The 27,440-nt window shown below is 40.1% G+C and overlaps 1 protein-coding gene across 1 annotated transcript in view; it reads right to left on the reverse strand.

The window, feature by feature from the left end:
• The window catches only part of asic4a (acid-sensing (proton-gated) ion channel family member 4a), a 96,067-nt gene that overhangs the window by 5,787 nt on the left and 62,840 nt on the right, over positions 1-27,440 (reverse strand). The window contains exons 2-5 of the mRNA XM_053496612.1: positions 12,259-12,403; positions 9,551-9,678; positions 8,419-8,575; positions 4,856-4,909 (exon numbers count right to left, since the gene is read on the reverse strand). Of these exons, the coding sequence (XP_053352587.1) occupies positions 4,856-4,909; positions 8,419-8,575; positions 9,551-9,678; positions 12,259-12,403 (484 nt within the window). The remainder of the gene's footprint in view (positions 1-4,855; positions 4,910-8,418; positions 8,576-9,550; positions 9,679-12,258; positions 12,404-27,440) is intronic.

The following is a 27,440-nucleotide window of genomic DNA, read 5'->3' on the forward strand; positions in this document are numbered from 1 at the left end:
CACGCTGACGTCATCATCGGAACTGTCCCAGTCTGCTTCATCGAGTGCGTCCTGTAACGCGGCCACCGATTGGTCCGTCCAGCGTGCGACCTCCCTCTGAACCGGAACTTCCTGTTTTCAGCCTTTGTTTGTATTTTGGCATGAAAAAGATGGCGGTATGGTCGGATTTTCCAAACAGTGGACGAGATTGTGCCTTGTTGCCATCCTTGACTGTAGTGTAGCAGTGGTCCAGTATCCTTTCGCCCCTGGTGGGGCAGGTGATATGCTGATGAAAGTTCGGCACTCAGCGTCCCAGTGCTGTGTTTGGTGCTGTGTGAGTGCCACATGCAGCTCGCATAAGGCAGTGTCTGTGTCCGCTTGAGGCAGGATATAAACGGCATTGATTATGACTGATGTAAACTCCTGAGGTACATAAAAAGGATGACACATGATGGTCAGTAGTTCCAGGTTTGGTGCACAGGAGTGTGTAAGAGGAACAACGCTTGCGCTGTTGCACCAGCTGTTGTTCACCATTAAACACACGCCGTCTCTTGACTTCCTCGAGTCCCGTGTCCTGTCCCTGCGGTGAACCGAGAAGAACTCAGCCAGCTAGATGGTGTGGTCCAGGAAACTTTTTTCAAAGATAACTTAAAAGACGAAAAACAAAGTAATATAGGTCGGAGCAGTCGTGATAGCAGCCGAACTCACTCGCGCCATCTTTCTATTTCCTACGTATTTCACCTCGTTTTGGATAGCTTTAGATTACTGTAGCTTGTGTAGCTTGTTAAGCTTCTATTTACAAATACTTGCTACGGTGTAATTGTTTAGAATGTGTTAAATTTGTCTCACGTGTAAATGTTTGAGATGCACTACATGGTCTATGGTCCATCAACAGATATTTGTCCAGCCTATTGCCCATTAACAAATACAGAGGGGCACAAAAATGTATACACACTCTGTGGCCTTTTTTTTAAACTCAAATTAAATTTAGGAAGCAGTGTGTAGTATTATCTTTCCTCTAAAAATGTCAGTTGTATCACCTTTATTGATGCTGTCATGTGACCTACAGAGGTGAGGTGTATATTTTTCATGTTGAAGTGTGGATGCATTTTTTTTTGTCTTCTCTGTATATATTGTGTGTCCATACCCATTAATTGTACATCCGTTTACTCCAAACAATATAAGCTACCATTTTTTTATTTGTTTCACCCTTGCCTTTACCAGCACCTCACATCAGTTTTAAATGCAGTCGAGTATCATACTGAGTAAATGCACATATATGTGTCTTTATTTACAGTGCATCCGGAAAGTATTCACAGCACATTACTTTTTACACATTTTGTTATGTCACAGCCTTATTCTGGAGGGGATAATGGATAAAAAATTTTTTTTTTCCTCTACACACAACACCCCATAATGATAACATGAAAAAAGTTTCCTGTTTCACAGCGTTTGCAAAATTAAGCTCAGGCGCATCCCATTTCTCCTGATCATCCTTGAGATGTTTCTGCAGCCAGGATTTTCTTAAGACACAAATCTGGGGAAGGTTACAGAAAAATTCTGCTGCTTTGCGAGGAGAACCTTCCAGAAGGACAACCATCTCTGCAGCAGTCCACCAATCAGGCCTATATGGTAGAGTGGCCAGAGAGTCTTATCAGACCTGAGAATTTTGTTTCTCATGGTCTGAGATTCCTTCAGGTACCCTTTGGCAAACTCCAGATGGGCTGCCATGTGCCTTTTACTAAGGAGTGACTTCCTTCTGGCCACTCCACCATATAGGCCTGATTGGTGGATTGCTGCAGAGATAGTTGGCCTTCTGGAAGGCCTTCTTTCCACAGATAACCTCTGGTGCTCTGACAGAGTGACCATCGGGTTCTTGGTCACCTTCCTGACTAAAAGGCAACAGAATTCAGTTTGTACATCGTCCTTCGGCGTGTTATCCATATCCGTGAAACCGGAACAAGCGCATCTGTTGACACAAGAATTGCAGACTTTGCTGGGAAAAGGGGCCATAGAACATGATCCCCTGCCAGACAGACAGTCAGGCTATTTAATTCTGTATTTCTTGGTTCCCAAGTAAGATGGGGGGGGTTGCGTCCAATTCTAGAACTTCGTGGGTTTACCTGTTACCAGTTCAAAATTTTGACTGTCAAGATGATTGTTTCTTAAATCCAACCAGAAGATTGGTTTGTGACAATTGATCTGAAGCACGCATATTTCCATTTAGAAATATTGCCACAACACAGAAGGTTCCTAAGGTTCGCTTTCGGGGCAAGCAAAGCTTACCAGTATCAGGTCTTTCCATTTGGCTTAGCCCTGTCCCCCCGCGCATATACAAAATGCATGGGTGCAGCTCTGGCTCCTATACGACTCCAGGGCATCCGTATTTTGAATTACATAGATGACTTTGGCAAGAGGTGTCCCCTTGCAGCAAATGTGTGATGCGGCAGGTTGATCCTCTCCGCACACATTTGTCAGATTTTATAGTTTGGATGTCCATGCTACTCCGGGCTCACGGGTCCTCGAGTCAGCATCCCAGAGTCAGGTCTAGTCCTTTTTGATGATAGTACGCACACGCTACATAACCCTGGGGGTCCAGACACTAATCAAATGACGTCACCTGATCGAGGTTATATAAGCAAAACTTTAACATGTTTGACACACATGCTTCAACAACCGATCAAACCGAACAAAGAGCGTTCTCAATAGCGTTTTCACGCAGCATCTCATTCCCGCTTTTTCAGGAAACGTTACAGTCAAGTAACCTGAGACGAACTGTCAACTGTGGGACCTTATATAGACAGGTGTGTGCCTTTCCAAATCATATCCATTAACTGAATTTACCACAGCTGGACAATTAAGCTGCAGAAACATCTCAAGGATGATCAGGAAAAACAGGACGCGTCTGAGCTAAATTTTGAGCTTCATGGCAAAGGCTGTGAATACTTATGTACATGTACTTTCTCAATTTTTATTTTTTTTTTTATACATGTGCAAAAATCCCAAGTAAACTTTTTTCATGTTGTCATTATGGGGTGTTGTGTGTAGAATTATGAGGAAAATTTTAATTAAATCTATTTTTGAACAAGGCTGTGACGTAACAAAATGTGGAAAAAGTAATGCACTGTGAATACTTTCCTGATGCACTGTATATGATTATTTTGTACATTTAATTTTTTTTTAATTGTGTTATCAGCATGCTCATGTTTTTTTTAATAGTTGTGACAGTGGAAATGATCAGCCACCTGTCTCATGTGTACATGGATAATTTCTACACAAGTCCAAAGCTCCTAAATGACTTGCTTACAATTCTGCTTATACAGAAAACATTGTGCAGAGGAGGATCAAATTACAAGGTACATGGACTACAAAGACATTTCCATGTCCTGCACCTGTGACTGTGTACAAACTGCACATGGGGGTGTTGATCTCTCTGATCAGCTATTATAAAACTACACTGCACAGCACAAAACAATGAAGTGGTACAGAAACATTTTTCTACACTTCTTGGACATTGCTGCCACCAATGCTTTCATTGTGCATAAAGAACTATGGTAACCTGTCCAATAAAGAGTTTATGGAACAACTTATCAAATAGCTTTGTGGTGTTTTACAGGAAGTACCATCAAGGCAGACAAGTAGTGACCATGTACCAGTTCCAGGAGCTGAGTTGACCTCGCATACCAGAGATGTTGGCACTGCTGGTCACAGGTTATGTGTGCATTGGATAGCAAAAAACAGCAAGTGGCAAAAAAACACCTTGGAAATGCCAGACATGCAATATTCCCCAGTTGAACAGGAACTGCTTTCAAGAGTGGCACAAGGATGTGTGACTGTAGAAACCATATATCCATTTTATCTTGTACTGTTCCTGTTTGCACTATTTTGCTTTACATGTAAAATCTCTAAAATCTCTGTTTTTTTTCCTCCAATATAGAAACTTGTATATACATGCTGATCACATATTACTGTAGTCCAGTTTGTGCTGAATACAATGTGATCAGACTTTAGCCATTTACGTGTTTAACTAAAAAATAGTTCATGCAGCTCACAGAAATAAATATTTCATTCATTCCCTCAACACAACTGTGCAGTTTTGGGTCTTGCTTAAGATCAAGTGGTGGACTCCCAGTGCTGGGATTTAAACTTACAGTCATAGACCAGTGTCTTAACCACTGGCAACCAATTCCCTTCACTGGACCACTAGATCTTAAACCTGGTTCTACAACGAGGGCTCTGAAAGGTCTCTTAGTCCAACCATCTACTCAAACAACTCTAGCTACCACAGTATCTGTCCTTAACTCCCACATGATACTAAAATCTCAAATAAAGAGAATTAATTAATATTTGTAAAAATACATCAGGATCCAAGGGGCTATATTTAACTCTTCTGCATTTTCTTGCTATTGCATCCCATTCCTTTTGTGCAATCCTTCATCAACAGTATCATCTTCAGGGTCCATCAGGAATCTTACCAGTGTCAAGCAGATTCTCTCCTGATGTTCTCTCTTGCACTTAAATATGGTTAAATATCTTTTATATCCTTGAACTGTATGGTAGATAAAGCAGACCTATAATGTAAAATAACCTTTTTATTTATGTTTTAAAGATCTTTAGACAAGCTGATTAGATTTTTCCACATGATGTAACGTTGGCTACATGGGCTTAGCAGGAGCTCATTTATATAGACACTAAAACAGCATGTTTGGAGAAGGAGTCAAAGAGAGAATGTTTAAGTTATACATCTCACCTCATGTTTACCTCATTTGTACATTGCTTTAGTGGTTCAATCTGAATACATGCAAAGGTTAATCTTTAGTTTTCTTTATTTATCAGATCTTCAGGTGTTTGGCTGGAATTAAAAACATGTGCTCACCCAATGCTTTGTCCACACACTTGAGTTTTTCAGGGGAGCATATCTCTGTAGTTCCTGGGAAAGAAAACATAAAATGAATGCAATCAAGAGGGAAAAAAAGCAAGGATATGTGTTAGAGTAACCTGCTAGAGTAATAGATAAAAAGATCCAGATTAATAATCATGCTGTGATGCAGTCTTGCTCTGGCTTCTCCTCTGAATACACTTATGTATTTATACTCCACTCTAATCCTTGGCCAACTAGTTCTGTCTTTAAATCCCTTTTTTTTGTGACAGACGCTGCGATGTTAACGCTAGAATCAGTGCTGCTTAAAGTAAATTTAATCACGAATAAAGTATTAAAGTTTAATGTTTATGTGATGTGTAGCTAGTAAGATAATTCAGCTGTTTAACCCCAGAGAGAACAATCTTTTGCTATGCATCCTAAATAATATTAATGTATAAATAATATTTAAATAATAATATAAATAATAAAAAATAAATGGGTAAGATTCCAAATTGCATGAAAGGACAGTTGTGTAAAATTTTAAAAAGTCTTTTTCCCTCCTGACACAAAATAACACATAGAAACATTGTTGCCCTGACCAGGATAAACTGAAGAAAAAGTGTCATTTAAAAGAACTCATAACTCAAAAAAGTGTTTTAAAATGAATTCCTTCATGTTTTAAAACGAATTCCTAATTTATACATGTTTGCATTTGAGGTGGGCGACATGATGGTGTAATAGTTAACACTATGGCCTCACACTTTGTTGAGGGTTTGAGTCCCTCCTTGGGTGTGTGGAGTTTGCATGTTCTCTCTGTGCTTGATGGGTTTCCTCTGGGTACTCCGGTTTCCTCCCACAGTCCAAAGAGATGCAGATTAGGCTAATTATATTATTTTCTAAGAACCATCTCAAACTCTTAGAATTTCCATAATTTTTTTTTTGATTGTGTAAAACTGCTTTGCAACAATGACAATTGTCAAAAGCATTATACAAATAAAATTGAATAGATTATTCCCATCTCTATTGGAAATATTAGTTTAAAAGCCAGTTTACAGTGTGTGTGTGTGTGTGTTTGTGTGTGTGTGTTTGTGTGTGTGTGTGTGTGTGTGCGTTTGTGTGTGTGTGTGTGTGTGTGTGTGTGTGTGTGTGAGAGAGAGAGAGAGAGAGAGAGAGAGAGAGAGGGATGACTGTGCATTTACAGTACTTCCTCCAGTCTCAGGCTTTCATTATTCTTCCTTCTCCTGCAGTAGTTACGCTCTGGTTCAGACAGCCCCAACCCAGAGCCATCCAAATCCCCCGGTGCTCATATTTAAAAAGTCTTTAAAAAAATCAATTGATTTCTTCCCCTTGCCAGGTCCTTGCTAACGGCTAGAACTCAGCAGTGCGGTGATTAATTAGAGCAGAACCTAATTGTGGCATGTCATACGCATGGCTCTCTCAGCTAACATTTAGCCAAGAGCTTCTTGTTCTCTTGCCATTAGAGCTAAGACTGATTGGAGACAAAACAAAAGGACCCTAGACTCCATTAGAGCCACGGTGCCTCTGAGGTTTGGATACGCTGCTCGCTCATAACTCAGGGACTGAAAGTTCATTAGCAGGACACTTGGACTGGGAACAAGTCTTTTGTCGCACTTTCATCAGAAAGCAGGCAGCCATATTAGTTTTCTCCCTGAATAAGCATCCAGACCAATTCAAGTGCACCTCATCCAGCCGTGAAAAGAAATAAAAGATTGATGGTTACTCACGTTATAATCTGCTCATGTGCAAAATAATGATAATTTTATAATCTTAGCTCATTTCTACCACCTGAGTCTCGCTGCGTCTTAGGCTCTCACTGCCTTTATTCTCCTTTACCAAACTTTTAGAGGTTTAACTGTGTTTGTAAGCTTTTCCTGATTTTCTTTAGGTCGTGATTATTTTTTTTCAGCTCCATCTGAGTCACCTTAAGCTTACTGCAGGGTTATTAACTGGCAGACAGTAATCCCAGTAGAACTACTTCACCAAGCACTTGAATTATCACAATTTAAAAAACATATCCTTTGACTTTCTGCATTAAAATTTTTTTTACTATGTATTCATGAATCGTGACGAGGCGTGGGTAATCTTACTGTAAGATCCGTGCTTACTGGGGTGCGTCAGGGTCATCTGTAGTGATTTGCAGCATGGCTTTATTTATTTATTTTTGACTGGTTGATCCACCACATGTTTCTGTAAGCAGTTATTCATAACCTTCCCTATCTAATCGTAACAGTGCTGTGTCATGTGATGGTGAGAAGTTTTAAGCTCTGGAATGATATCACTGTTAATTGAACTTTACTTTTTTTTCCCTTTAATGTTCGCTGATAACTGTGATATGTTGTGCATCATCCACAAGTTAATGAAGAGTTGGATTAATTACTGTAGGTAGATCAGAAAGCGAAAACTGGATTTTAATGCATAAAGATATGTTTTTGGTATTGTTTACAAAACACCTTGTAAAGGTGTGTCTGTACAGCATGTGAAATAAAGTGTAGTAGATTCAATAAACATGTAAATATCTGTACACTGTGACTCTTGATTTGTAAATATAAACTACCTACTCGGGCAGATCTTCTGTTTCAGTCATTTGTTAAAAATCAATAAAATTTTACACAAAAGGAATTACAATCAACAATTGATCAATTGCAATAATTATTTTACTTAAAATTGTTTTAACTGATAGTTTTGCATAATATTTCTTAGTAACTCACATATTAACTTATGCACCACAAGAGGGTATACTTCCAGGTCAGGCACAGACATAGTGGTCATTGTGTTTCTTCCACAACCTGTGCAGCATTCTGATTCAAGGTTGAAATTGGAAAAGTGATTAAAATTGATTTCTTTCATGTCTAATATCTTAGTAAGGTGCAGTTGTGTTGATGTTCTAGCAGCCAGATGCAAGTCGTTAATGTATTAATAAATGTCTCAGGAAGGTAAACAGCAGCTCGTGTGAATTTTATCAAGCTATGGTATGTGCACAATGCTTCAAGCTCTAGATCACCAACCACGGTGCACATGACACACCTAATGGCCTTGAGCAGAGTCACATCTGGACCTTAAGCTAACATAAAGTAAAACATTTTTAAAAGTGGAGCTACAGGTGAGATGAACCCCCCCCCCAAAAAAAAATAAATAAATAAATAAATAAATAAAATAAAAATAAATAAAAATAAAAATAAAAATAAATAAAATAATAATAATAATAATAATAATAATAATAATAATAATAATAATTTGAAACATTCTTAACTCAGCTGCTAGTTTTTTGCTTTGTTAACAACTTTATCTAAAACAAGAGGAGAACATTAATGGATTAATATGGTTCATTTATGTCAGAATATAACTAAACTTTTATTAATTATGTACATCCAAATTAGGTTACAAACAGAAATTAATAACAAATTATGTTTATGAACCAAAAGATTATAAAATAAATAAGAAAATAAAATGGGCTGTGCTTAAAACCATTAATACTTACTTTGCCACAATTCAACTTAATATAAAATAAATTAAATGCATATTTACAGTAACATAAGGAATATAAAGAGGTCTGTTACCAGGCATGTGCACCATGCGGCACTGACACTCCTGCAGAACAAGTTGCGTTTCACAGTGTAAATGACAAGCACTGATACTGTACGAGTCATAGCCTGGGATAGAGGACCGATCAGCCGAAGACCGACAGTTTCCCCATGGCTGGGGCAGATACGTCAACTAGAAAAAGAGAGAGGGGGTAGAGAGATAGAGAGAGAGAGAGAGAGAGAGAGAGAGAAAAAAGAAAATAACATCATAATTACAATCTCAGCAGAAGTGTTGTTTAAAGCTCTGGCTCTTCAGGTAGCAGTGCCAGAAGTCTTTTTATTGGAAAGTTATTCTTGACCAGTGTTGGTAGACGTTACTTTTTAAAAGTAACTAATTACATGACACAATTAGTGTCATTAAAAAGTGATCAATCACATTACAGCATTACTTTCTGATAAAAGTAACTAGTTCAGTACTTTTCCACTGCAGAAAATGTAAACTCCTTTGTGATTCCTCATGCATGTTGTTTTAGTCAAGATCTTTATAATTATTCTACCATCATCACCTAACAAAGTTTGGCCCATAATCTGTTAACTACTAAAACCTCTATCTCAACAATGGGGTTTTGCGCGGTGGCTGTAAGGACAGTTCATCATGATTCACGGCAAGTTTAGGCGCTGTGATTACGTTTCCATCTTTCCGCCCGTCGGTCCTCACATAGTCATTAGGTGAGATAGGGGTATAACAGCAGGAATAACAGAGGGGGGCGGTGGGGGTTGTCGGGGGCGGGGCTTTTAGGATGACTTTTACACACACACACACACACACACACACACACACACACACACACACACACACACTACTGGATTGGAAATGCCTGCTGTCTGGCTCATGTATTACTGAAATTGTCTGAATAACGGTTTACAATTTTGAAAAAATAACTAAATAACTAAGTATTTAAATGGCGGACTCAACATGTTTACTCGAGATTACTCGTTACAAGTAATCTAAGTACTCTACTTAACGCGTTACACCCAACATTGTTCTTGACATTTTGATTCCCATGCACTGATCCACTGCATGATCCGCCCCCCCCCGCCCCCCCTGCAGTAATATAAAATATCCAATGTAATGACAAAATGTTTTTAGATTGCTCATAAGTTGTACCCTCTGCTCCTGACAAGACACAAAGGTCTGGAAACCCGGGGAGACTCCAAAGCCAAGTTGGTGGATGTACGGTGGCTCGTCCTGACTGTGAATCTGAACACGGATCCCTGCTTCTAAAGATGTCTCATCTAAAGTAATAGACACAGGTACATTAAACACAAAAACTTTAGAGAAAATTTGTGTGGATTTTAGTTTTAATATTTACAAAGCTGTGGTGACAGAGAGTAATATTACAAATGTTCAGCGTCTGAGCCGAGATCTGTTATTAAAAAGTTGTCAAAGCATATCTCTCAGATACTATAGCAGTGTCTTTTATTGGATAGAAGTTCTAGTAATGCCAAGAAAAAACACTCTACGGCCTTTAAACCACCTGCTCCATCACCAGTATATAAACCCCCGCTCTCTCACCAGTCACTAAACTCTTTGCTCCATCAAAAACCTCTAAACATTACCCTCTAAATCCTCTACTCCATCATCAACCTCTTAACCCCTGCTCCATTACCAGCTTCTAAATCCCAGCCTCTGAATTCACATTCCTTGTCTACACTCTGAACCCTCTGGTCCCTCACCACCCTTTAAAGCTCTACTCCATCATTAGCCTTCAAAACATCTGCTCTATCACCAGCCTCTAAACCCTCACTCCTTTTGAAAACTTTAAAACACATGCTCCATCACCAGCCTCTAACTGACTGCTTCATGACCATGCATTAAAACATGCTTGAACACCACCCTTTAAAACCTTTGCCTTATTACCAGGGTCTAAAAAGCTTGCTTCATTATCATCCTTTAAAACCTCTGCTCCATCAGCACCCTCTAAAGTATTTGTTTATCACCAGAGTCTAAAATTCCTGCTCCCTCACTACTCTTTCATCCCTGTACTCTAGCACCAGCCTCTAAACCACCAGCTTCTAATGCCCTGCTCCATCACCAGCTTTTAAACCCCTGCTTCATTACCAACCTTAAAACTCCTGCTCCATCACCAGCCTTTAAACTCCTGCTCCATCACCAGCTTCTAACCCCTGCTCTGTCACCAACTTCTACCCCGTACTCCATCACCAGCTTCTAAACCCCTGCTTCATTACAGGTCTTTAAAACCCCTGCTCCATCACCAACCTTTAATTGCCTGCACTATCACCAGCTCCTAAACTCCTGCTCAATCACAGACCTTAACATCTCAGTTCCATCACCACCCTCTAAACCCCTGCTCTATCACCAGCTTCTAACCCCCTGCCTCATTATCAGCTCCTAAAACCCATGCTCTGACACCATCCTCTAAACCCCTGCTCCATCACCAACCCCTAAACCTTCGTTCCATCACCAGCACCTAATGCTTCATGCTTCATCACCATCCTTTAACACACTTGCACCATCACCAGCCTCAAACCCCCCTGCTTCATCAGCACCCTTTAAACCTCTTCTCCATCACCAGTCTCTAAACTCCCTGATCTCTCACTTTTCTCCAAACTCCAAGCTCCATCACCAGTCTCTAAACCACTGCTCCATCATCAGCCTCCAAACACTCTGCTCCTTCACAAGCCTCTAAACCACAGCTTTATCATCATCCTTTAAGCCCATGCTCAATTACCAGCTTCTAACCCCCTTTTTCATCACAAGCATTTAACACAATGCTCTATCACCAGCCTCATAACCCTTAATTCATCCTCTACCCTATAAAACCCCTGCTCCATCACCAACCTCTAAACCTTCGTTCCATCACCAGCACCTAATGATTCATGCTTCATCACCATCCTTTAACACACTTGCACCATCACCAGCCTCAAACCCCCCTGCTTCATCAGCACCCTTTAAACCTCTTCTCCGTCACCAGTCTCTAAACTCCCTGATCTCTCACTTTTCTCCAAACTCCAAGCTCCATCACCAGTCTCTAAACCACTGCTCCATCATCAGCCTCCAAACACTCTGCTCCTTCACAAGCCTCTAAACCACAGCTTTATCATCATCCTTTAAGCCCATGCTCAATTACCAGCTTCTAACCCCCTTTTTCTTCACAAGCATTTAACACAATGCTCTATCATCAGCCTCATGACCCTTAATTCATCCTCTACACTCTAACACCAGTGCTCCATCACCAACTGCTAAACACCCTGATCCATCGCTACCCTCTAAAAGCTCCGCTTCATCACTAGCCTCAAAAATCCCTGCTCCATCACCAGTGTTTAAAGCCCAGCTCCATTACTACCCTCTAAATCCCTAGTTCATTACCAACCTCTTCACCCCCACTCCACCACCAACCTCTACACCACCTGCTCCATCCACCTGTTGTTATTAAAACAACAAAAGTTAAAGACAAAAACATCACCACCATCCACAACCCCTGCTCCATCATCAATCTTTAACCCTAACCCTTGCTCCATTACCACAGTCCAACCTCCCTATTCTATCACCAGCCTCTAAAGCCATGTGCTCCACCACCAGCCTCTAAACCCCCGCTTCATCACCATCATTTAAAATCTCTGCTCCATTACCACCCTTTAAACCCTTGCTCCAATACCACCCTCTACCCCCCCACCCCATCACCACACACTAAAAACACTCCATGGATTATTTCAAGGATCACCATCCTTTGAAACCTCTGCTCTATCACTCGCCTCTAAATGCCCTACTTCATCACCCACCCCAGACTCAGACTTTTGGAACATATATTAAATAATATATAATAAATATAAATATGTTGTATAATAACTCACTTGTTTCTCTCCAGATGGGCAGATACTCATCCTGCTCGATGTCCAGCATGATCTCCAGACCATTCCCCATGCCTCCCTGCTTTGACTTTTTGGAAGTTGTTTTATTTCCATTAAATGTATAGCATTTTCCATATCTCGTGTAGACCTGCAAGGTAAACATATTTGGAATATTAGGTAAACATTACTGTATAGCTTGAAACCTAACTGCAGGACAACCACAAATATTTTTACAGTAACATACAGTAAATGACACTAAAATAGTGGCCTGTGTCTCATATACAAGAATATTCACATATCATTTTTATATCACTGAGCTTTCAAGAATTTTTTTGTCTTCCAGAAGATATTCATGTATGTTACAATAACTGCAATTTGTTAAGTGGTTTCTTAGTCCAGTACCTTCATATTATACCTTAAATCCAAGATAATAATAACAATTTAAAAGCTCTGTGTTAAAAAAGACAAATCTTTATAAGCATTTGTTTGTTTAGTTTATGTTGGATGTTTTTCCCATAATTAGGTGGAATAAACATGAGTTTGAATGACAGTGTAGAGAGATTTCAGCGTGATTTGTCACAGTAAATAAATGTCCCAATGTCCTCTTTCAGATAAAAACTCATGTCATAAAGATTTAAATGATCTAATTCATAATAATATAATGAAATGATCTGGCAGTGGATTGAAACATTAATGTCTGTGTTTTATATTGCAGCGATAAAAACAGGGCAGAAAGGATAAGTGACATCTAAAGTGGACTTGAAAAGCAACATTTTATCTGTAAAAATAAGACTAAGAAAAGATAAAATGAATCCTCTGCTATTGCACTCTTCAGAGCTCAGTTCTCCTGGTGTTAAATTAAAGGTGACATAAAAACTGTCATTCAGCTGCAGCCTCTCTGAGCTCTGCTCCACTTTCATTAAAACAACAAGAGTTAAAGACAAAAACACTGACGTATGTGATATACAGGGAGGAAAGATGACAGAGTGATAAACAAAGAGACAGAGAGGCAGTGACAAACGCAGCACACACACATTTACCAGCCTTTGTGTGGACTCTGATCTCAGAGAGTCAGGCTGGGATCAAAGCAAAGCATTTTGGGTAAAATGAGAGTTTAGTGACTCACTGTCTCAGCTGGACTGGAGAAACATCAACGGCTGCAATTAAGATTGCGGAGATAAACAGATTAAATCCAGGACTTTCTTTAAGTAGCTTATATACACTACTCACAATAAGTTAGGGATATTGTGAGAGACTTAGTGGATGTCATACATACGGTGTTTATTTCACTTCAGACATTTTTGGGATAGGGAGGCAATTGTATTGGGGTGATTTCCATGTAATGTCCTCATTGTGTACAGGTGTGCCTTATATTGGGGCCAATCTCAAAAGACAACCTTTATCAATGTGGCATCAATTTCAACATTCTGTGGGTATAAAAAGCTGGTATCGTTAGTAAGTCATTTCAAGTTCATCATTCAAAAAGCCATGAACACACGACGTCACTTAACGGACGAGTGGCGCCACCTGGCCATGGCTCGCCTTTGGGTTGGTGGCAGGCAGTCAGATGTTGCTCGTGAACTTGGTGTGTCTTAAAGTGTCATTAGCAGACTTGCATCAAGACATAGTACTACTGGCAGAGTTCATGACAAACCCAGGAATGGAGCCCCATGAGTCACAGACTACAAGGATGACCAGTAACTAAGGACCTATGGAGTCAGACATCGTTATGCAACTGCCACACAGCTGCAAGCCTGTTTATGAGATGCGAGCGGTACAAGGGTTTTCAGACAAACCATTCGCAACCGACTCAACCTCTTTTGCCTTGAATGCCAGACGACCGTTGCAGGTGACGCCACTGACACCAAGACACAGGCGTGAACATTTGCAGTGGGCACAAGACCATGTGACCTGGACAATGCAGCAGTGGTCTACCGTCCTGTTCACTGATGAGTGTCGGTTCACCTTGCTGGAGAAGGCGAGGTGAGCGATACGCTGAGGTCAACAAGGTCCCCAGGGTTTGCTTTGGTGGAGGAGGTGCAACAGTCTGGGCAGGCATCACCAGTCAGCGCGAAACAGATTTGGTTATTGTACATGGCTCAGTCACTGCACGTTCTTAACTCAGAGAAATTATAGAACCCATCATCATTAGAGAAATTATAGAACCCATCATCATCCCCCAATCCTGCCAGCACATCCCCAACTTTCTGGTCATGGATGATAATGCCACCACATCATGGCAGAATTGTCACAGCTCAATTTCAGGAAGTTGGAGTGCCTCATATGGTATGGCCATCAATGTCCCCTGACCTGAACCCCATAGAGCACGTCTGGGACCAGTTAAAGCAGAGACAGGATGATCGTACCCCACCCCCACGTGACCTGGCAGAACTGTGTGTAGTACTTGTGGAAGAGTGGAACGCATTGCCTTAGAACAACATCATGAGGCTAGAGAGGAGCATGAGACGCTGCTGTCATTGTGGCAAATGGTGGAAACACCCGCTACTGACATTGTCAATTTTTGTTATTTGGGGCTATCTCTGTTGTGTACATTTTTTTGTGATTAGTAATATCAAAGGGAACTTTTACTTATTTCATTTAAATTCAGAGCAAATAGGAAAAGCACATGTAAATAACAATATACCTAAATTATTGTAAGTAGTGTAAATACACATAAACAATCCATATGCTCTGATTGCACCAAAATATCTTCTACAATGTACAAACTGAAACATCCAGAAAAACAGAATCTGAGAAAAAATCTAATTTTCACAGGTATACCCTTACTTCTTTCCTTAAAATAAAAAAAAAGACATAAAGGTCCTATTTCGATGCGCCATAAACCTCTCAGCTCTAGGGTTCTACAAAAACATTCAAGGGTTGTGCTAGACAGGGAAGTTGATGAACTCATGACGAAGCTACAGTGATTTACAGTCATGTTCAGATTCAGAGAGAGAGAAAGAATGAAAAAGTAAAAAATACAAAGTAAACAAACAGCAAACATAAAACCAAACCACAGGAAGAAACAAACTCAGACACTGCAGTTCTTTTATCTCCCAGTTCTGATCTAAACTCTTTCCCTATGGCTCGTCTGTCATTAAACAGCGTGACATTTCCCACAATGCAATAGGGCAAAGAGCTGCAAGCTGAGATGCCACCACTTTAAATGAAGGCTAATTTTCTCCTGCTACGTCTCACTGAAATCATCAGGAGCCCGAGTCTGAGCTTAGTGTAACTGAAGAAATGTAGAATTCAGGACTTTTGTTTCAACTAAGAGGACCAAAGATCATCCTTTAAAAAAATCTTTTGTCTATTAAGAAGCCTTTTTCTAATTAGTTTGTTGTACAGCTCTGCAGATGAGCTTTATGGCTCCCACAGAACGTCAACTGAAGAACCAACAAAACAATGCACCACACAGGAAGAAACAAACTCATCAGCTATGTCCAGTTTGCTCTTAACTCATTAAATATACAGTGGTGTGAAAAACTATTTGCCCCCTTCTTGATTTCTTATTCTTTTGCCTATTTGTCACACAAAAATGTTTCTGATCATCAAACACATTTAACTATTAGTCAAAGATAACACAAGTAAACACAAAATGCAGTTTTTAAATGATGGTTTTTATTATTTAGGGAGAAAAAAATCCAAACCTACATGGCCCTGTGTGAAAAAGTAATTGCCCCCTGAACCTAATAACTGGTTGGGCCACCCTTAGCAGCAATAACTGCAATCAAGCATTTGCGATAACTTGCAACAAGTCTTTTACAGCGCTCTGGAGGAATTTTGGCCCACTCATCTTTGCAGAATTGTTGTAATTCAGCTTTATTTGAGGGTTTTCTAGCATGAATTGCCTTTTTAAGGTCATGCCACAACATCTCAATAGGATTCAGGTCAGGACTTTGACTAGGCCACTCCAAAGTCTTCATTTTGTTTTTCTTCAGCCATTCAGAGGTGGATTTGCTGGTGTGTTTTGGGTCATTGTCCTGCTGCAGCACCCAAGATCGCTTCAGCTTGAGTTGACGAACAGATGGCCGGACATTCTCCTTCAGGATTTTTTGGTAGACAGTAGAATTCATGGTTCCATCTATCACAGCAAGCCATCCAGGTCCTGAAGCAGCAAAACAACCCCAGACCATCACACTACCACCCCCATATTTTACTGTTGGTATGGTGTTCTTTTTCTGAAATGCTGTGTTACTTTTACGCCAGATGTAACGGGACACGCACCTTCCAAAAAGTTAAACTTTTGTCTCGTCGGTCCACAAGGTATTTTCCCAAAAGTCTTGGCAATCATTGAGATGTTTTTTAGCAAAATTGAGACGAGCCTTGATGTTCTTTTTGCTTAAGTGGTTTGCGCCTTGGAAATCTGCCATGCAGGCCGTTTTTGCCCAGTCTCTTTCTTTTGGTGGAGTCGTGAACACTGACCTTAATTGAGGCAAGTGAGGCCTGCAGTTCTTTAGTTGTTGTCCTGGGGTCTTTTGTGGCCTCTCGGATGAGTTGTCTCTGCGCTCTTGGGGTAATTTTGGTCGGCTGGCCACTCCTGGGAAGGTTCACCACTGTTCCATGTTTTTGCCATTTGTGGATGATGGCTCTCACTGTGGTTCGCTGGAGTCCCAAGGCTTTAGAAATGGCTTTATAACCTTTACCAGCCTGATAGATCTCAATTACTTTTGTTCTTATTTTTTTCTGAATTTCTTTGGATCTTGGCATAATGTCTAGCTTTTGAGGTGCTTTTGGCCTACTTCTCTGTGTCAGGTAGCTCCTATTTAAGTGATTTTTTGATTGAAACAGGTGTGGCAGTAATCAGGCCTGGGGGTGACTACAGAAATTGAACTTTTAACTGTGATAAACCACAGTTAAGTTATTTTTTAACAAGGGGGGGCAATTACTTTTTCACACAGGGCCATGTAGATTTGGAGTTTTTTTTCTCCCTTAATAACATAATCTTCATTTAAAAACTGCATTTTGTGTTAAATTATGTTATCTTTGACTAATAGTTAACGGTTTTTGATGGGCAGAAACATTTAAGTGTGACAAACATGCAAAAGAATAAAAAATCAGGAAGGGGGCAAATAGTTTTTCACACCACTGTATATATAATATTATTGATATAATATAATATTATATAATAATATAAAATGAAGAAGGAAATAGCTTCCCAACACCAATTTTTTAACAGCAATTCATGCAGCATGTCACACTGAAATGCCACACACAGACCGCACACTCCAGCTCCTGCCCTGGAGCAATTCCTAAACACATTAGCATCTCATTAGCATAAATCTTCCCTGCAGATTTAATTGGCCTTAAGTGCTAAGCCATTAGCTTTCCACAGGCACCACTTTCCCTCAACCTGCTGCTCTTCATTCTGAGATATGAGAATTAAGATTTATATGCATTTACACTAAACCTATACAACATAAAAAAAAAAAAAACATTTAGAAGTAAGTAGGGTTTTTAAGATTTGTGCTTGTAATTTAAATCACTTTCACAAATCAGCACCCAACTATCGTCTCCCACCATTTTTTCTTCACTCTATCCAGTCAATTTGCCGAAATATGCCTTGTAGACTTCACAGATTTTAGGAAACCTCTGATAAATTTATAAGGTTTGTGTGTTCCCTTTTAGGCATCCAAAACTAAACTGAAGGGGCGAATGTTGAGCCCCTGTGTATATACTGTCTGGCCTGATAACAGTCACACACTCTAATATTTCATTAGAACAATAACACTTACTGCTCAGAAACAAGAAACAGTTGTTGCATAATGTTCTCATTGTGATGAAGCAGGTAAAATAGTGAGGAGAGTCACTGGAATGGTAACTGGAGATAGTGGACATGTGAGGAGGGATTAGGGATGGAAATTGATAAGATTTTTACGATTCCAATTCCATTTTCAATTCTGCTTAACGATTCGATTCTTTATCGATTCCCTTATCGATTCTCATTTGGAAGAAAAGGGACCAATTGTTGATTAGCATCACCAATAAAAAAATTTATTAAATAATAAAATAAATATTCTTTTGTAAAATTAACAAAACACAACAAATTATTTTGTGGCAATTCTACAAGAATGTCCAACATTTTCTTATAGAAATGAGAAGGCATTCATTCAACGTTAACCGTTACTAACAGCAAGTTTAACACAGCTAATATGATGGCAGTGTTTGTTAGTTAATTAGTTACCTGCAGTTTTATTAGCCGAGGACATGCTAACGTTGTTGCTGCTGGGTTGAGAACTGTTAGTCCGGAGCGGATCGAAAACGCAACATTCTTTAATAGTTATTGCATGCTGTGTGTGCAAATGTTTTAGCATGTTAGTGGTATTTCCTCCCTTTGAGAAAATATCTACGCTGCAAGTATTGCAAGTTGCCCTATTTTCATGTTTTTTGGTGAAATACAATCAGACTTATAAGCGTTTGTTTTGCTTAGGCGCCATGCTTACTCTTGACTGAGCGTAAGTTATGCAATGCATGTGATGACGTCATTCATGCCCACTGGAATCGTTAAGGGAATCCGAGGAATTGAAACACTGGGAACCGGTTCTTAACAAGAACCGGTTTTCGATTCCCATCCCTAGGAGGGATGGTGGAATGGTGGGGAAAATTGTGGAATGGGAGAAAAGATGATGAAATGGGAGATGAGATAGTGAAATGTTAATGAGTGATGGTGGAATGGGTGAAAGGATCTTGAAATGGTTGGAGAAATGGTGGAATGGTGGTTGAGATGATGGGATGGTAGAATAGATAGTGGAATGCTTATGGAAGATGGTAGAATAGGACAAGAGATGGTGGAATAGTGGTGCAGATGATTGAATGGTGATGGAGATTATGGGATGAGACAAGAGAGGGTGAACTGATGATGCGAATAGTGGTGGAGATAATGGGATGGGAAAAATATGATGGAAAGATGGTGGAGATAATGAGATGAAAGAAAATATAATGAAATGGAGATGGAGATGGTGGGATAGGAGAATAGATGGTGGTATGGTGTTTGGATATGGTATAATGAGAGAATAGATGGTGGAATTGTGGTGGAGGTGATAAAAAGGAAAAAGAGATGGTGAAATGGTGGTAGAGATTATGGGATTCTGGTGGAGATGATGGAATGAGAGGAAAGATGATGCAATGGTGATGGGAGATAGTAAAATGTAAGAATAGATGGTGAAAGGATGGTAGAAATAATGAAACACTGGAGGTGCAAGTGTAAAATTGAGAAAGTCTTAGAACAGATGTAGATGTTTGAGATCCTGTGTAACGGCTGAAGAAAGTGATTCATGTTTATCTTTTGAAAAAAAGTAAAACCTGAAAAAAGGATAGAAACAAAACCAAGTGGGAAAACACCAGAAACAACAGCAATAGACGAGTAATGAGATAATAATGGCATGGCTCAGTGCTTAACAATGCTGTGTCCCTGCGCTCTTTAGGTTTTATAGCACTACAGCTTCAGCACTGAGTGTAAATCCCAGCGCTGTCTCCTCAACTCAGTGAGCAACAAACACAACACTGGGGAAACCCGAGCAGGAACGTCTCTTACTGCTCGTCATGAACTCTGCGTTCTGCTGCTCCAGGAAACAGCAGAAAGCAGACATGATAGGATCTAGAGCTTGTTTGTGGATTTACTAACTGCTAGGTTGTCAATGCTTTTGAGCTAAACAAAAAAATGACCCTTTATTAGGAACACCTCCACCCCTGCTGGTTCACAGATGAGATTCCAGTCTATTGCACCCCAGATAAGAAATATCTTCAACTCACTCACTGCCAGGCTTTTATAATTTACAGATTCCTTTGCAAAACCTGCTATAGACAGACATGTCCTTTAAGTGACCAAACCTTTAGGACTGTTTTTCAGATTGCACACATCAGGTCTGATTGGTTGATGCTCATAAGCCAAAAGGTTGTAGTGCACAAATCAGTTTCACCTTCAGAGCGAAAGGAAGAGGTGTTTATAAAGGCAGCGTGACCCTTTAATGAGTGTAAGAATAGTGCTCGTTCTCTCTCTCTCTTTTACACACACACACACACACACACACACACACACACACACACACAGATGGCGTGACAGTTTCAAGTCTCTGACCTATTGCTGCTCTCATTTCAAATTTCATGCTCCATTTTGTGTGGTGTGTATGTGTGTGTGTGTGTGTGTGTGTGTACATGTTAGACAGAAAGACCACTTCAGGCAAAACACTGATGGCTGTGCAGCTGCCATTAACGTCACCGAAGTGAAGGAACAATTTGTGTTTTGGGTTTTCAAAAACGTCTCTTCGTCTTTTTCATTTTTCATTTTGTTTAGAACTGTTGGCTCGTCTGAAGTCAAAAAAGCACTCTGAACTTTCCTTTTGAATATGAATGAAAAACCCAAAACACTCTCTCTCTCTCTCTCACACACACACACACACACACACACACATGTATCTTCCTCACAGCGCTGCATTACAGAGTTGAATTCTTCATCACAGTGTCGAATAAATAAACGGCTGTCTGTGTTAGCCAAGGCATCAGCATTCTGAGCAAACCATCATTTCAATTTCTCATTCAGTAAAAAGCTTCTAGAAACTTCCTCATTCATTTCCTGTGGCTTCAGGACCGAGTCTCACGGCTCAGACGCTCAGAGACATGAAATTCACGCTCAGCGTCACTGATTATTTTCTGAAAAGACTTCCCACAGAAAGGGGGACAAAATGAGTGTCCACATTTACCCTGCAGAACGCTCAGCGTATCCTTGCTCACGGTAACATTCAGGGGTGCGTTTCCCAAAAGCATCGTTAGCCAACTATGGTCGCAAGTTCAACAATTCGGTGTTTCTCGAAACCATAGTTCAAACGAACATTCGCAAACAACATCGCAAACTTACGTGGTTGGAACTACAGCCTTCGACCTGTGGTTAGAAGCATAGTTCCCTGCCGCGGCTGGGTGTGTTCTATTCACAGTTCATGACCCTACGCTCTATTAGTTTCTAAATATTTTCCCAACCACTTTGAGCGATTTGGACAACTTAATGTTTTGGTACTCAGGTATTAGGCTATTCATTTTTCGGTTATTTTAATGACAAATTTACTTTGAAACGATATAACAGCGATACCATCACAATTATTCTCCCTTCGAAGTGCCCTACGAAAGCATTATTTATGTTTCGGTTGGAACACAGCCTTGGTTTCGATTGTGCGAAGAAAAGGTGAGTTTTTAAGTGAGGTTTTTTGTTGTGCTCTCAGAAGTAGAAGTAGAATATGGACTATTCATAGGTTAAAAAAATAAAAATTATATATATATATCCTCATCAGAAGTGTCATCTTCCTCATCCTCATCAGCAGCACCAGAAAGACCCCCTCTTCCTCATCAAAAAGCGGGACATTTTCCTCGACTGCAATGTTGTGGAGAATTGCAGTAACTACAATTACATAGCAGCTTTTGGAGGGGTTCAGTTTCAGGCCACCACTGGACTTGCTTGTTTGGTCACACTTGCAAAGTCCCTCCACTTGTTTCTGACTCCCTCTGGGCTTCTCTCATACCCATTTCCAGAAGCATTAATTTTTTGTGCGATTTTATTCCATGTTTTTTTGTTTTTTTTTTTCAGAATTTGAAACTGTGTTTTTTAATTTGGAGAAAAGCAAGATTTGATTGTTTCCCACCTCCTCCAAAAGAACTGCAAGCTCTTATGTAGTAAATTGGGGTTTCCGTGTCACTTATTTTACATCAACTCTCATTAAAACATGGCTTTATGTAAAGGGACTTATATAGGAAATGATCTCTTATATAGGAAATGATCTTGAGCAAAATAGGTAACAGGTGTTCACAACACAATCCCAGCATTTTCAAAACCCATAATTTCTTTTTATTTTAATTGTACTTATGTATCAATACTAAATAAAAAATGAGTTCTAATGAAATATAACTAAAAGTTATAGACTTTGTTATTCGAAAAGAGCACTTTTAAACTGTGTATGCCTGTATATGTTTTATTGTACAAATAATGAATGTTGCGTTCGTGACATTATTACACCACTTCTACGTAACGTCACTGCGAAAGCGCATTGAATGCGAGCCAAAGAGAGAGAAAAAACACTTTCCAGTAGGGGGCGATATGTGCCTATGGCACTACTCCACCATAGTATCGAAGAAGAAGAAGAACAACAACAGATTAAACCAACATGGTTTTAACGATGGAAGTGCGACACAGGTACTATGGTGTTGGGAAACAGTCGTGACTAGTTAGTTATTTTCTTCAACGTTGCATCGTACAACGGTGGTTACAACTACATCGTTGTACGGGAAACGCACCCCAGGACGTTAAATGCGTTTTAGTTCAGGGTAACAATCAGCATCTCCTTACCCACAGTAACATAGGCTGTGAAGAACAATTGCCAACTCCTGAGATTAACAGGTCTGCAACCTGACAACCTGCCCCTTTATTTTTATGATGTAGGAAAGGAAGCATGGCCTATGAGTGCTTTTATAATCGACATATCCAAATTCATTTATTTATAAATCATGTTACGTATAAAGTGAAGGCATATATATCACCACGCCACAGTGAATGACTAAAAATGAGAGATACTGATCAGGAGATAAGAAAACCTGCTATGACGTACGAGACCCAACATACAGCTCTTGAATGGTACTAGCAGATAACGTGCAATTAACCAATGCTAAGAAACCTTCACCATGGTTCTTGTACACATCTGGACTCTACATGCGGATGTATATCAACCAGCAAACAACTCACGTCCACAAGCAGGCTCTTAAAGAGAAATCTGCTACCCTCACAGCTCACACCTCGCACTCATCCTGTGATGAGAGCAGACATACAAGCTGTAAATGCATCACCATATCATCCTGTCATAACAGAGAAGCTGATCCCATGCTCTCCTTACCATACAGGGTGCTACCTGGATTGTGTGGACTCAGTGGTGGAGTGTAAGGAGGAGGTGGGCAGAGGGTAAATGTGAACCATCCGGAAAAAGATGAGATACAAGTATTCTGCCTAAAAATAACTACAGTAGGTAAGTGCCACAGATCAAGACACCCTCAAGGACTCAAGGTGGAGTAACGAGGAGAGATGCAACTTAAATATAGCACACAATATGAATCTATTTATTACATAAATATTTATTTGTACCCCTTTACATGGTGCACATGTCATTCTGTTGTGGAGTTGAATTTAAATTGGTATAATTGCTGTTTTCACACATCAAATCTACAAATAATTAGACATAAGAACAAAGTGACACAGAAATATTACAAAATATTAAGAATAGAAAACAGAAATCTTGTATTGACCAAAGTATTCAGTCCATTCAACAGGGCTTTTTAACTTGTGCTCAGGTGCCTGCGATTTGCTTTAATTATCCTTGACCTGTGTCTAAGGCTCAAATGGATTTAAATCAATTGTCCACTTGTTGCAATTTGAATTGATTAGACATAAACTGGAAAGAAACACACAAGGGGCTTTAAGGGCTCACAATTTCAATTCATCCATGAAGTTTAAGCAGCTGTCTGAAGATCTTCCTGCTCAAACTATGGTATATATATAATTGTGTGTGTGTGTGTGTGTGTGTATTAAGTGTTAAGTTGCCATACCAGGAACTGCTTTAATTGCCCAAACATGTAAAAATGTCCTGGAGCGAGGTCAGGACTGTACGGGGGATGTGGTGATAACTCCCAGCCAAGTCTCTGTGATGTGCAAGTGGTGTTGGTAAATGATTGTGTGTACAGTTTACACACAGATGTGTCTCTTCTGCCAGCAGGAAGTTATCTATCTATCTATCTATCTATCTATCTATCTATCTATCTATTAAAGATGCATAAACCCCTCTGTACTGAAGTGTTAAGGAGGGTCTATACAGTAGGCTGAATGTAACGTTAAGGACTTTATACATTAATAGACTTTAACATGTCTCTTCCAAAATATATCAGAATACTTTTTTACATTTAGGCCTTGGTCACCTGGGTGTTAAAATGGAGCGTTTTTTTGGGCGTTCATAGCATCCGGTGAGTGCTGATCAAGCGCTGATGGTTTTCTACACATTGGTGACGTGTCTTTGTCCGGCTGCGCGTTTATACGGCGTCAAAACAACGCTGCATGCAGCTTTTTCTTGACGTTCAAATCTCACTGAACGCAAGGAAAACGCTTTTAGTACATTTTCTTCGTGTTCGTTTTCGCATTTCTTCATAAACCACAAAAAACTTCCTTTAATTTGATGTTGTGCATTCAGAGGCTGAACCCCTACTTGGCCGTATTACAAAAATTTTTAAAACAAGAAGATTAATGTCTAATATAAAAAAATGGTCCATATTAAAAGGAGGCACCTCCAATAAATTTAACTTTTTATTATAAAATACCCTACTGTATATGTCCTGATTGTTGTCTTTTGTACAGCACTTTGGTCAACTTTGTTGTTGTTTTAAAGTGCTTTAGAAATAAAGTGGTATGGTATGGTAATAAAACGACAAGGGCTTTCATATCCAGTTCCCGACACACTGCCCCTACAGGTTAACACACAAACTACAATTTGGGCTGCAGGCTGGCGGTAGACAGAGACAAACGAACGCCAGTGTCAATCGAGCGCCACAACAAAACACAACATAAACCTCTAGGACGTTCAGAGTGTGTTCGTTTATCCAAAACTTTCAGCACCGTGTGAACAAGGCCTTATGTGTAGCATGTACAGTACATGGCCCTGTGAATAAGCCATTGCCAAAGAAACGATAAGATGCCAGAACGAGCACATTAATGTAAACCTGCGCTACTGTCAGAGCTGCTGTTATAGAGAATTAATCAACACCTGATCGGACTCATGCCTTTAGCAGCAGAGATTTGCATCAGCTGTTTTTTGTTACTTTCACCTTCATGACATTGAAGCCAGTCACATCAGTTATCATCAGCCACAACACGCACACAGGTCACAGCACACACTGAGGAGAAACCCTTGAAGCCAGGAATAAAAAAAACAAGTGCAAACGACTACAGTAAATAGAAGAGGAACACAGCTTGGATTTATGACATAAACACGACCAATTCTCCACAAAGACATGAAAGAAATAACTGATGTGGCAGTAGTGGGCGTGGTTGGTAAGTCATAGGCATGGTTTGGAAGTAGTGGGTGGTGGTTTGGAAGAAGCAGGGTCTGACAGTAGTGGGGCATGGTGTGGCAGTTGCAGGATGTGGCTTGGCCCAGGCCAGGTCTGATCTGGCAGTAGTGGTTTATCACTAGCAGCTGTGGTTTGGCAGTAGTGGGAGCAGTAAGTTGCACAACTAGGATAAAGTAGAAATATACTGTACAAATAACAAAATAAAGAAAATATAGAGAAAAAATATAAATTTGTAAAAATTTTGAAATTTGGTGAAGAAAAAAGAAGACTGAGGTTGTGCAAATATGCATAAAAAGTGTCTTATTAAAGTGACTTATTAAAGTGACTTATTAAAGTGTCTTGTGGAATGGTCAAGAAAGTGAAAACATACAGTAAATATGTAAGTGTAAGTGTGCATGAATTTGTCCATAGTCTCCATGAATGTCCAGTCAATTTTTAATGTTGAAAAGATATAATTACTCCTGTGTGGTGGTGTGATTGTGGTTGGAGACCGTATCGCCTGTGGGAAGAAGCTCCTCCTCAGTCTCTCTGTGTCGGCCTTCAGGGAGCGGAATCGCTTTCCTGACCACAACAGAGAAAACAGTCCATTGTTGGGGTGGCTGAGGTCCTTCACCATCTTCCTGGCCTTGGTCCAGCACTGCTTGCTGTAAATTGAGTGCAGGTCAGGGAGCTCAGTGATCAATGATCTCACCACCCTCTGTAGAGCTCGTCTGTCCTGCATGGTGCTGTTTCCAAACCAGGACGTGATGTTTCCCGTCAGGAAACATATGAGTACAATCGGTCATATCCTGTGAGGGGGGGGGGGGGGGGTTGAATTAACCCAAGTACTGAAGAAACAAACATGTTTTTATTTAAAGATTCTCAGCTGTACGGACATTTAGAGGAAGTTCATTCTACCACCTACAGTACAGTAGCTGCCAGAACAGAAAGAGTCTGAATGCACGTCTTTCTCGATCTCTGAGAGTTAGTGGGACCAGCCGAGCAGTGCTGGAGGACTTGAGGGAAACTTGGCGTGGCTTGCTATTAGTGGGGCGTGGCATCAGTCGGACCCATTATATGAGGTATATGTCCGCTGGTGTATTAATAGAGACAGTTGGGGGGCGCTCTATGTTATGCTATGATATAAATGTATACATTTTTATATATAAGTTGTGCTATAACTTGAGAACAGAACTTTCACTCTGTTTATAAAATAAGAGAAATGTCAGTGTTCAGTAATAAATCTCTTCACAGAGGGACAAACAAAATAATCTCGTGTGTTTCAGGATTTACTGAAAGCATGTACATTGTAGAGCTTCTGTTTTAGTCTAAACAACAGTAATAATGATAATTGACTGTCTGGAGCTGAAGTCCCTCTGAATGTCTGACTTTGGCTCGTAATCAGGGCGTAATTAAAGCATTTCAGGGTGATGATTGCAGTCATTAGTGTTGAATCAAACACTGTGTGTTGTGGAACAATTAATCTCTGAACTAATCTAATTCTACCCCCCACCACACACATGCACGCACACACACACACAGTGCTCTGTGACGTCTGAGACTGGCTAAGTGTTCAAATAAACACATAAATACTAGCAAGAGTGAGCGCGACCTCTCCAAACTCCCAGTTTAATCTCTGCTGTGCTGCTACACCCTGCACCCGCAGCTCGACTTTATTTAAACATTAAAACGGTATGTCCTCAGGGACGCGTCCCATCTCTACAAACAACGTGAATTTAATTTCCCACAAGGTCTCATTGCAGAAAAAAGAAAGGACTTTTGTAAAGACTATTCCCTTCCTTTTTAAAACAATGGCATGCTGGGAGTATGATAATGATCAGAGCATAACATGAACTTGTAGAAAGATACTTCTGAACTGCTCAGAAGAAAAGTATTGGGGTTTTTGTCCTGAGTGAATTCAGTTGGTGAAGCACACAGGGCAAGTTGAGACATGGTGTGTGTGATGATGTCCTGACACACACTGTGTGAATGGCTCAAGTGTTCACACAAGGAGCTAAAGCACACAACGGAGTAGAACTGAGTACAGTTCTGCCATGCACACACACACACACACACACACACACACACACACACACACACACACACACACACCTCAC

The sequence above is a fragment of the Clarias gariepinus genome, chromosome 5 (genome assembly GCF_024256425.1).
Source record: "Clarias gariepinus isolate MV-2021 ecotype Netherlands chromosome 5, CGAR_prim_01v2, whole genome shotgun sequence".
NCBI classification, from domain to species: Eukaryota; Metazoa; Chordata; class Actinopteri; order Siluriformes; family Clariidae; genus Clarias; species Clarias gariepinus.